General features: G+C 51.0%; 1 protein-coding gene across 1 annotated transcript in view; it reads left to right on the forward strand.

Annotated features, from left to right (window-relative positions):
- The first annotated feature begins 1,852 nt into the window (after nt 1–1,852).
- Nucleotides 1,853–12,332, forward strand: part of Qrich2 (glutamine rich 2) — a 30,919-nt gene continuing 20,439 nt past the window's right edge. The window contains exons 1-3 of the mRNA XM_013036438.1: nt 1,853–1,888; nt 2,295–2,405; nt 9,700–11,637. Coding sequence (XP_012891892.1) covers nt 1,853–1,888; nt 2,295–2,405; nt 9,700–11,637 — 2,085 coding nt within the window. The remainder of the gene's footprint in view (nt 1,889–2,294; nt 2,406–9,699; nt 11,638–12,332) is intronic.

Genomic DNA, 12,332 nt, shown 5'->3' on the forward strand with positions numbered 1-12,332 from the left:
CAGGCCCAGGCGCTCGAGAGCCAGGTGAAGGACCTGGGCGGCCAGGTGAACGACCTGGGCGGCCAGGTGAACGACCTGGGCGGCCAGCTGAGCGACCTCAACAAGCAGATGAAGACCATGGACACGAAGGTGCAGGGCATCGTGACGCACGTGGAGCACATCACCTCCCAGGCCGGCGGGCTGGACCAGGAGTCCCGCGTGGGGGAGGAAGACATGGTATCGGCAGAGCCAGGGAAAAGGAAGGGCCAGGAAGGCCTCGAGGAGACCGCCTCGGCCACCCTCATAACCAGCGCCCAAGGGCCGGGGAAAAGGGCCCCCAAGATGCGACCTGAGGGCATGGCCAAAGGCCCCCAGGCCAAGTTCTGGTCGGGCCTTAAAGACTTAAAGGAATACACCCCAGAGGAGGTACGAGCCCACCTCGGGCACCCTCGGTGGGCATTCTCCCTGCCAAGCTGTTCCCCTGTCCCAGGAAGGCAGGTGGCCAAGGGGTGGGGAGAGGTGGAAACATGGTAGGGGGCGGGAAGACCTGAATGGATGGGAATGGGTCCCATACATAAGCCCTTGTTTTGCTTTACAGACCCAAGAGCTGCTCCAGAACCTCATGGAAGAAGTGAAAACGCTGAAAGATGCTCAGCAAAAGATACAGGAATTGCCGCCGTTGCAGCCCCTGGTAAGGAAGCCTGGGACTGCTACCTTGGGAGCAAAATAGCTCCTTTCCACCCCCTTCCTGACCCTCAACTTCAGATGCACAGTGGCCACAAGGGGGTTACCACCATCTTCCAAGATTCTTAGATTAGGGGCTGGGAAGTTGGCTCAGTAGAGTGCTTGCCTTGCATGCCTGAGGCCCTGGGTTCGATTCCTCAGCACCACATAAGCAAAAAGAAAAAAACCCGGAAGTGGCGCTGTGACTCAAGTGGTAGAGCACTAGCCTTGAGCTGAAGAGCTGAGGGACAGCGCCCAGGCCCAGAGTTCAGACCCCATGACGGACAAAAAAAAAAGCCAAATGAGAAACACAAGGTCCTGAGTTCAAGTCCCAGTACCAACACACACATACACAGACACATAGACACACACACACACACACACACGTGAATAAATAAAAATAAAGGCTAGCACAAGTTATAAGAAGCAGAGTAAAATTTAGCAGTTTGCTCAGTCCCTCTTTAAAGACTTTTCTCTGTGTGGCACAGACACGCAGACTGCTGCTGAAGCCCCTGGTACTTGTTTAGTGAGAGGCAGGATAGACCTCATGCCTCAGTTGCTACAAGGTTCCAATAGTGACACTAACTGCCCAGCACCCTCATCCACCCCCTGCACCCACTTCCCTTCCTCTTGTTCTTACCAGCCAGGAAAAGAACTAGTGGCTTGGCTTGGCTGGCCAGGCAAAATTAGAGAGAAATGAGAAAAACTCCCCCCGCCCCCCCCACGAAAACACCTTCCCTGCCTGGCGCCGGTGGCTCACGCCTGTCATCCCAGCTACTCAGGAGACTGAGATCTGAGGATCTTGGATCAAAACAGCCTGGGCAGAAAGTCCATGAGACTCTTATCTTCAATGAACCATCAGAAAACTGGAAGTGGTGCTGTGGCTCAAGTGGTAGAGCGCTCGCCTTGAGCTGAAGACCTGAGGGACAGTACCTGGGCTGACAGTTCAAGCCCCAGGACTGACAGAAAAGAAAAAACACTTTCCCTCAAGACAGACAGACCCCACACACACATACTTCCTCTTCCCCTTCACGTGGAGTCTGTGTGTGCACACATGTACACATAGGTGTATATGAAGCACCCCAGAAGAGTAGTATGATGCTCTGTTTCTGATCTGTGCTTCCAGGAACTCATCCAGCGCATTGAGAAAATGGAGAGGCTACTCAGGGATCGGGATGAAATCCTGGTAATGTGGGCAGCTTGGGAAACGGGCCCTTGGGAAACGGGAGTGGGGTGGGGGCCTTGGTCTCTCCTCTCTGGGATTGAAATGCCCCCTCTCTGCATGTGTGTCCCTCTAAGATGGTGGAGGGAGGTGGCTCGTTCCTCTGCCTCTCTAGGCACTGGTCTAGGACTAAGGGGGAATCCTTTCCATCCCTGCTCAGGGCTCTATTGGGGGCCAAGTGAGACAAAGAACTGGCTGCAAGGTCACTGGAAGGCTAGTGAATTATCCCTGGGGCTAGGGCTGTGGAAAGTTATTTTGGTTAGGTCTGTTCTTATACCCCCCTGGAATTAGACTGTGTGTGTGTGTGTGTGTGTGTGTGTGTGTGTGTGTATGTGTGTGTGTATATCCCTGACTTGTCTGTTACCATCAGGAACAAATAGGCCTGAAGCTAAATTCTCTTACCGGAGGAGATGAGGTCACCATGGTCACCTGGGAAGACCTGGAGCAAGCTATCACTGATGGCTGGAAGACTTCGCAAATGGTGAGCAGACAGGGGCCTGGGCGAGATCCCCAGAACCTTCCTCTGCTTACCACTACAGGGTGTCAATATAAATTATGTTCATCATTCATTGCCCAAGTTCCATATTGTTGACACTTAAAAAAATTTTTTTTTCAGCCAGGCACTGGTAGCTCACACCTGTAATCCTAGCTACTCACAAGGCTGAGATCTGAGGATCATGGTCCAAAGCTAGCCAGGGCAGAAATGTCCATGAGACTATCTCCAGTAAACCACCAAGAAAACCAGAAGTGGAGCTATGGTTCAAAGTGGTAGGGCATTAGCCTTGAGCAAAAAACAAAAACAAAAAAAAACTCAGGGGAAATGCCCTGGTCCTGAGTTCAAGCCCCAATACCAACAAAAATAAAATAAATATTTTTCAGGCTTATAATAATTGCTTCAAGATGACAGCCACGCAAGTGAGTAGGACACATGGCTGGAACTTTGTGATTGCTCTAGGTGTTGCCAAACTGTTTTTGCTATCAGCTATTTCTGCCCAATCTCCTAACCTATAGACAGGCAAGAACTTATTCCTTGACCCACTACCCATAGAATAGGTCATTTAATACCCATTCAAGTGTGTGTGTGTGTGTGTATGTGTGTGTGTGTGTGTGTGTGTGAGAGAGAGAGAGAGAGAGAGAGAGAGAGCACATGCACACACATATGCTGGTCTGCAGGAGATTGGGATAAACATGGCTGATAGGGAAAACAGTTTGGTAATAGCTAGCCCAATTGCAAAGATACATATCCATTTCCAGCAATGTGTTCTATTCACTTGTGTTAACTGTCATCTTGGAGCAATTATAAGACTGAAAAATACTTTTTTGTTGGTCCTGGGGCTTAAACTCAGGGCCTGGGCACTCTACCACTTGAAACACACATCTACTCTCAGCTTTTTGCCAGTTAAAGAGTTTCACACAGGGCTGGGAAGGTGGCTCAGTGGTAGAGCGCTTGCCTTGCATGCATGAGGCCCTGAGTTCGATTCCTCAGCACCACATAAGCAAAAAGAAAAAAGCTGGAAGTGGCGCTGTGGCTCAAGGGGTAGAGCGCTAGCCTTGAGCTGAAGAGCTGAGGGACAGCACCCAGGCCCAGAGTTCAGGCCCCACGACCGGACCCAAAAACAAGAGTTTCACACACCTTCCTGCTCTAGATGGCTTCAAACTGCAACCCTCCATCTCAGCCTCCTGCATAGCTAGGATTACAGATGCGAGCCACCAACCTGTTACCCAATTTTTTTGAGCTTTGCCAATGGGCTGGTTGGAAAATGGTACCCATTTAGTTTTTGTTGCTTCAGTAGGTTTTCAAACTTTATTTATGGTCCGTCCTGAAATTTAAAAAAATGCCTGTTTGAAAGCCAGGCACCAATGGCTCACGCCTGTAATCCTAGCTACTCAGGAGGCTGAGCTCTGAGGATGGCGGTTCAAAGCCAGCCTGGGCAGGAGAGACCGTGAGACTTCTATCTCCAATAAACCACCAGAAAACTGGAAGTGGAACTGTGGCTCAAGTGGTAGAGTACTAGCCTTGAGCTGAAGAGCTCAGGGACAGTGCCCAGGCCCAGAGGTCAGGCCCTACAACGGACCAAAAAAAAAAGTATGTTGACTTATTCACAGATGAGGATGGCACATTCCTGAAAATAAGGTCCTTGCAGGAAGCCCCTGGCTTATGGTGACTTTTGTGCATGGGTCAGGTGTCTGTCTATCCTGAAACAGTGCACAGAATGGCTAAAAGATTTTCAAATCCTTCTCTTTCTTCATCTGAATATCCATCAGCCTGTTGTTTTTTTCACTACCTTTTTCACTAGCTTTTTCACTCAAAGCTAGTGCTCTACCACTATGAACCATAGCATTTCTTCTGGTTTTCTGGTAATTAACTGGAGATAAGAGTCTGACAGCTGGGCACCAGTGGCTCATACCTATAATCCTAGCTACTCAGGAAGCTGAGATCTGAGGATCGAGGTTCAAAACTACCCTGGGCAGGAAAATCTATGAGACTCTTTATCTCCAATGAACCACCAGAAAACTGGAAGTGGTGCTGTGCCTCAAGTGGTAGAGTACTTGCCTTGAGCTAAAGAGGTCAGAGACAGTGCCTCAGAGATAGTGCCCAGGTCCAGAGTTCAAGCCCCACAACTCTCTCTCTCTCTCTTTCTCTCCACACACACACACACACACACACACACACACACAAAAGAGTTGACAGACTTTGCTGCCTGGGCTGGCTTTGAACCTTGATCCTCAGATCTCAGCCTCTCCTGAGTAGCTAGGATTACGGGCGTGAGCCACTGGCGTCTAGAATCCTGTTTTAGTTGTTATTGTTGTTGTTTGGTCAGTCTTTGGTCAGTCATGCGGCTTGAACTCTGGGCCTGGGCACTGTCTCTGAGCTCTTCAGCTCGAGGCAAGCGCTCTACCTCTTGAGCCACAGCACCACTTCCGGTTTTCTGAGTGGTTTATTGGAGGTAAGAGTCTTATGGACTTTGCTGCTCTGGCTGACTTTGATCCGAGATCCTCAGATCTCAGCCTCCTGAGTAGCGAGGATTACAGGCGTGAGACACGAGCATCCCACATCCTGGCTTATTTTTGTGTGGCCCTCACAGAGCAGGATTAACTGCCCTGTTGGTCTTGCTATTGTGTGTGTTCCTTAAAGAGGATCGATCACACAGGCCTTCATACAGAAGCCAGGTAAACCAGTTCACTGCCCAGAGCGAGCCTTTTGGCGCCCCTAAGTGGCCATTCTGGGCAGTGCCACTTACTGTCCGAATGTATTAGGTACCTGCCAATTTACAAGACACTTTTCTGAATTCCTGGCACACCCAAAGAAGTGGCATCACAAAGAATTGTAAGAGGACCCTTCAAACAAGTAAGTACCTACACAAGAAAAAGTAGCATCTACTTTTTTTTAAGGTACTGGGGATCCAACCCAGGGCCTGGCCTCCCACCCCATAAGCCAAAGCTTCTTTAAACATGTGTTACAATCTCATGACATTTAGTGAGCACCACATTCCCTTAGCGCGACAGCAGAGAATACCACAGACATAAATAAACACAAACATCTTTAGACATTTTTGTTCTGTAGATGTAAGAAAGTATTGTGTTTATTTGTTTGAAATAGGATCTGGTTGGGCTGGGAATGTGGCTCAGTGGTAGAGTGCTTGCCTAGCATGCATAAAGCCCTGGGTTCAAGTCCTCAGTACCACATAAGCAGAAAAAGCCAGAAGTGATGCTGTGGCTCAAGTGATAGAGCATTAGCCTTGAACACAGAGAGGCTCAGGGACAGAGCTCAGGCCTTAAGTTCAAGGCCCAGCACTGGCAAAAAAAAAAAAAAAGGGGGTCTGGTTATGTAAACTTGGACTTCAAATACTCCTGTGTCAGCCTCCCAAGTTCTGGGATTACAGGCATGTACACCACATCTACACAGTATTCATAATCAGAAATAATTCCAAAGGCAAATGAGAATCTATGGTTAAGAGGTTCTGTGTGTGTGTGTGTGTGTGTGTGTGTGTGTGTGTGTGTGTATGTGGTTGAGGTTTTAATTCACAGTCTTGTACACGCTAACCAACCACTCTGCTAGAACCTCACATAAAAAGATTTTTTGGGGGGGTGTGGGATGCTGGTCCAGGGGCATGAACTCGGGGCCTGGGTGCTGTCCCTGAGCTTTCTGCTCAAGGATAAGCACTCGATCATTTGAGCCACAGCTCCACTTCTGTCATTTTGTGGTTAATTGGAGGTAAGAGTCTCATGACTTTCCTACCCCAGCTGGCTTCAAATCTCCATCCTCAGATCTTAGCCTCCTAAGTAGCTAGGATTTACAGGCGTGAGCCACCGCTATGAAAAAGATTTTTGAGAAGCGGGAGGATGAGCAGGTGCAGTGACAGCTTGTGCCACTGTCTGTCCAGTGGCAGGAAGACACACAACAGGAGTAATGACTGAAGGGTGGGTGGGTCCTGGACAGGAACAGGAAGACAGGACTTTGCATCCAGGTGGGTTTTGGTAGACAATGGAACTATGAGGTGACTATGATGCAGACCTGCATGGTAAACAGAGCCAGGGTGCGTGGGCAGAGGCAGCAGCACGCCTGGTCAGCTGGGGAAAGGAGCTGGGCTATGGTGCCTCCTTCCTGGCAGCCAACAGCTCAGCAGTCCAGATCTAACATGCAGGTGCCTATTCCAGGCAGGGCCTGAGTGGTAGGATACATACCAATCAGCCCTTCCCAGTAGCCCTTTCCAAGGATGTCCTCTATTCTTTTGGCAACACTGGGGTTTGAACTCAGGATCTTGTGCTTGCTAGGCAGGCGCTCTACCACCTAAGCTACTCTGCTAGCTCTTATTGCATTGGTTAGCTTTTGAGATAGGGTCTCACTTTATGTCTGGGTGAGCCAGGAATATGATCCTCCCAATTGTGCTTCCCTCACTAGCTGGGATGATAGCCACATACCACTTCGTCCAGCTACTGTTTGAGTTGGAATGTCTAGAACTGCTTTTGCTCAGGCTGGCCTTGAATGTCTCCCCTCCCCCTACCCCAATCTCCGCCTCTAAAGCTAGGATTAAGGCCACTTGTTTGCTTGCTTGCTTCCTTCCTTCCTTCCTTCCTTCCTTTTTTTTTTTTTTTGGTCAGTTGTAGGGCTTGAACTCAGGACCTGGGCACTGTCCCAGAGCTCTTTTGCTCAAGGTTCACACCCTACCACTTGGAGCCACAGTTCCACTTCCAGTTTTCTGGTGGATAAGAGTCTCATGGACTTTACTTGCCTGGGCTGGCTTTGAACTATAATCTTCAAATCTCAACCTCCTGAGTAGATAGAATTCCAGGTGTGAGCACCAGCTCCCGGCCCAAGGGAGTTTTGTAATGAGTAGCTGGGCACTTCTTCAGGGCTTTGTTCCTGTACCCCAGGACAACCACGATAGGATGACACTTTTCCTCCTCCTCCTCCTTTTCATGACATAAAGGAACAAAAGATGCTACTGTCAGTGTCTCATATCTATTATCAAAAGGCTGAGGTCTGAGGATCAAGATTTAAAGCCACCCTGGGCAAGAAAGTCTGTGAGACTTATCTTCAATTAACCAGCAAAAAGCTGGAAGTAGAGTTGTGGCTCAAGTGGTAGAATACCAGCCTTGGAGCAAAAAAACTCAGGGACAGCACCCAGGCCCAGAGTTTAAGCCCAAGACAGGCAAATACACATGCATACACACACACACACACACACACACACACACACACACACACAGAAATGGCAATTGTAGACAATAGCATGGTATCACATGCCTTTAACTCTAGCACTCAGGAGGCTAAGACAGGAGAATTCTGAGTTTTAAGACCACCCTGGTCTATATCTGTCTCAAAAGCAAACAAAAAATAGTCCTGTTCCTAGCCTGTGAGAATCTGGGCCCTGTTCTTTCTGAACTTGCAGGTCACCTTAGCTCACCAACCCTGGGTAGTCTCCTCACACATGCTGCTGACCAAGTCTGTGCTGCTGCTAGAGGGGCCTTTTGCATCTCCCTGAGTTCTGCTGCTCTATCTTGTGAGCCTAGCAGCCTGAGTGTTCCTTATCACTCAGTTCCGTGCCCTCTCTGCAACGCGGTCTACTACCTTCACCCAGCAGTAAGCTGAAGGGATGCAAGGGTTCACGGCACCCATTTCTCTTATTTTACATCCTTTGGTACCCAGTACCCAACATTGGAACACTGCTCTTTCAGCCTTGCTGGGGTTTGGATTTCTCTTCATTTTGGTTGTTACAGAGAAGAGGACAAATCTGGTCCTTAATATTCCATTTCCCTTTTGGATGGAAATGGGAAATGCCCATGATTGGTTTGCCAGGCGTTTGTCAGCATCACACTGCAAGGCTGTGCCTTAAATGTATCTATTTGTGTGTGTGTGTGTGTGTGTGTCTTTTTTTTTTTTTTGCCAGTCCTGGACCTGGGCACTGTCCCTGAGCTTCTTTTGCTCAAGGCTAGCACTCTACCACTTGAACCACAGCGCCATTTCCAGCTTTTTCTGTGTATGTGATACTGAGGAATTGAACCCAGGGCTTCCTGCATGGTAGACAGCACTCTGTCACTAAGCCACATTCCCAGCCCCAATCGTATGTATGATATGATCAATGCCACAGCCGGACCCTCCTGTTTGTCTGGCCTTCCTCTGTGGATTTTCAGGACTCAAATTATATGTGTAATATAAACTGCTTGTTTACATGTGTGCTCACATGCCCAGCAGCAAGGGACTAACAATGAGGCAGATTTTATTTCTTTGTGCTGGTACTGGGCCTTGAACTCAAGGCTTCACACTGTCTTGGCTTTTTCACTCAAGGCTGGTGCTCTACCACTTGAGCCACAGCTCCATTCCAGCCTTTTGATGGTTAGCTGGATAGAAAAGTCTCACAGATATTCCTGCCCAGGCTAATTTCAAACTGTGCTCCTTACTTAGCTTCCTGAGTAGCTAGAATATATAGGCCTGAGTCACCCATTCCTGGCCCAACTTTATATTTAAATTTAAAGAATGGCTTCCATCCTTTATTTGTAGATTCAGTGAAAGTCCAGAGGAGAGTTCAGTTCCTCTTCCTGTCTTTTATGAAGGAAATTACATGTTAGGATGCCATTTATAAATAGGCTGATTTTCAGAAATCTGGTAACCTTCAAGAAGCTGAACTTTTCTTTCTTTCTTTTTCAGTTGTGGGGCTTGAACTCTGGGCCTGGGCACTGTCCAGCTCAAAGCTAGAGCTCTGCCACTTGAGCCACAGTGCCACTTCCTGTTTCCTGGTGGTTAACTGGAGATAAGTCTCATGGATGTTCCTGCCTGATCTGGCTTTGAATTACAATCCTCAGGTCTCTAGGATTACAAGTGTGAGCCATCGATGCCTGGCTGAACATTTCTTCCAACTCTGCTTTTAGTTGTTTTTTGCCAGTGATGAGGCTTGAACTCAGCATCTGGACACTGTCCTTGAGCTTTTGTTTTAAGGCTAGCACTCTAATCTTTGATCCACAACTCCATTAATCGCTTCCACCACCACCACCCCCCAGTCATGGGGCTTGAACTTAGGGCCTGGGCACTGTCCCTTAGCTTCTTTTGCTCAAGGCTAGCAATCTACCCCTTGAGCCACAAGCTCCACCTCTCTTGCTGGTTGATTGAAGATCAGAGTCTCATGGCCTTTCCTGCCTGGGCTGACTTTGAACCACCATCCTCAGATCTCAGCCTCCTGAGTAGCTAGGATGACAGGTGTGAGCCACTGGCACCTGGCTCCTTCCTACAATCTTTTTGATTTCTAATTATTTATCCCTTCTTCCTCTTTACCCAGGGCTCAGAACCATCCGCAGATTCTAGTAAGCGCATGGATAGTTCTGCTGGACTCCCTGGCAAGGGCACAAGTGCTGACCAGGCCGCAGGTGCTGCTGGTGCCCCGCATGGCCCCCCTGAAAAAACTCCGAGCAAACAATTGGGCAAACCTTCCTCTACTGCACTTCCTGGCAGAGAACAACCGCGGGCCCAAGAGGAAGCTGGTGGTCCAAAACCCCAGCCTCCTGCATCCCAGGCTGATCGTCGCAAGGCTCGAGAACCATCCTCTGCCACACGTTTAAGACGAGATGAACGAGATGCAGGTCCTGGCCAGAGTCAACAGGACTTATCCTCAGCCAGCCAGCAGCAGCCTTATGCACAACCAGACCAGCAAGCGGGGGTGCCCATTGGTCCGGGTCAAGTCTACCAAAGGCCAGATCAGCCCAGATTAGGGTTACCTACCATGGGTCAGCTGGTAAGGCCACGTGCTGGTGTCGTCCGCCCACAACGTGTGCCACCCCAAACTCTGGGTCACCCTGGTATGCAAGCACCTCGAATGGGTGCTCAGGGATTGGTTACACCTGGCATGGATCAGATTGGCATGATGCCATCAATGGTACCTGGCAGAGATCAACAAGGCTTGCAGCTTCCTGGTACAGACCAGTTTGATATGGCTTCCTTTGGTACATATCAACCTGGTGTGATATATCCTGACATGGACCAACAAGCTGCCATGCTGGAAAGTGGGATGGGAGTGCCCGGAATGGACCAGTCTGGGTTAATACCAATTGGCATTGATCAGAATGGATTTGTAATATATGGCACCACTGAGCAAGGACTGGTCCCCCCTGGCATAGATCAATATGGACGGCCTCTACCTCCTACAGATCAGTATGCTTTTATGCCACCTGGCTTGATGCCCATTGGTGTGGACAAACAAGGTTTTATACAGCCCAGTTTGGGAGCCTCTGGCTTTATACAGCCTGGCAGGGTATATAAAGAGCAGGGTGAGTTTGTGCAGGCTGGTGAAGATCAAGGTGGTTTGGTACAGCCTGGCACAGACCAGCAAGGTCCTGTACCTCCTGGTGCAGGTCAGCCTGGCTTGGTCCAACCTGGTGCATATCCACCTCGTTTAGCACAAGTTGGTCCAGATCAGGGTGGTTTAGTGCAGCTTGGGGCAGATCAACAAGGTTTAGTGCAGCCTGGCACAGGTCAGCCAGGCTTGATGCCACCTGGTGCTGTTCCACGTGGTGTGGTCCAGCCTGGTGCAGTTCCTTATGGTTTGGCACAGCCTGGTGCAGCTCAGCATGGTTTGGCACAGCCTGGCACAGGTCAGCCTGGGTTGATGCCACCTGGTGTATACCCACCTGACTTGGTACAGCCTGGTGCAGTTCCGTATGGTGCAGTTCCACATGGTTTGGTGCAGCCTGGTGCAGTTTCACATGGTTTGGTGCAGCCTGGTGCACAGCAGTTTGGTGTGGTACAGCCTGGTACAGTTCCACATGGTTTGGTGCAGCCTGGTGCAGTCCCACGTGGTCCAGTGCAGCCCGGTGCAGAGCAGCTTGGTGTAGGGCAGCCTGGTGCAGAACAGCTTGGTTTGGTGCAGCCTGGTGCAGTTCCACATGGCCTGGTGCAGCCTGGTGCAGAGCAGCTTGGCATGGGGCAGCCTGGAGCAGAGCAGCTTGGTTTGGTGCAGCCCGGTGCAGAGCAGCTTGGTGTGGGGCAGCCTGGTGGAGAACAGCTTGGCGTGGGGCAGCCTGGTGCAGTTCTGCATGGTCTGGTGCAGCCTGGTGCAGGTCCACGTGGTATGGTACAGCCTGGTGCAGGTCCACGTGGTATGGTGCAACCTGGTGCAGGTCCACGTGGTATGGTACAGCCTGGTGTAGATCCACGTGGTCTGGTGCAGCCCGGTGCAGAGCAGCTTGGCATGGGGCAGCCTGGAGCAGAGCAGCTTGGCTTGGTGCAGCCCGGTGCAGAGCAGCTTGGCGTGGGGCAGCCTGGAGCAGAGCAGCTTGGCGTGGGGCAGCCTGGAGCAGAGCAGCTTGGCGTGGGGCAGCCTGGAGCAGAGCAGCTTGGCGTGGGGCAGCCTGGAGCAGAGCAGCTTGGCGTGGGGCAGCCTGGAGCAGAGCAGCTTGGCGTGGGGCAGCCTGGAGCAGAGCAGCTGGGCGTGGGGCAGCCCGGTGGAGAGCAGCTTGGCGTGGGGCAGCCTGGGGCTATTCCACGGGGTTTTATGCAGCCCGGTGCTATTCCAGGAGGTCTGGTGCAGCCCGGGGCAGTTCCGCAGGGTATGATGCAGCCCGGGGTAGTTCCACAGGGTATGATGCAGCCCGGGGCAGTTCTGCAGGGTATGATGCAGCCCGGGGCAGTTCCGCAGGGGATAATGCAGCCCGGGGCAGTTCCGCAGGGTATGATGCAGCCCGGGGCAGTTCCGCAGGGGATGGTGCAACCCGGGGCAGTTCCACAGGGTATGATGCAGCCCGGGGCAGTTCCGCAGGGGATGGTGCAGCCCGGGGCAGTTCCGCAGGGGATGATGCAGCCCGGGGCAGTTCCGCAGGGTATGATGCAGCCCGGGGCAGTTCCGCAGGGGATGGTGCAGCCCGGGGCTGTTCCGCAGGGGATGGTGCAGCCCGGGGCAGTTCCGCAGGGGATGGTGCA

The sequence above is a fragment of the Dipodomys ordii genome, unplaced genomic scaffold (assembly GCF_000151885.1).
Source record: "Dipodomys ordii isolate 6190 unplaced genomic scaffold, Dord_2.0 Scaffold7, whole genome shotgun sequence".
NCBI lineage: Eukaryota > Metazoa > Chordata > Mammalia > Rodentia > Heteromyidae > Dipodomys > Dipodomys ordii.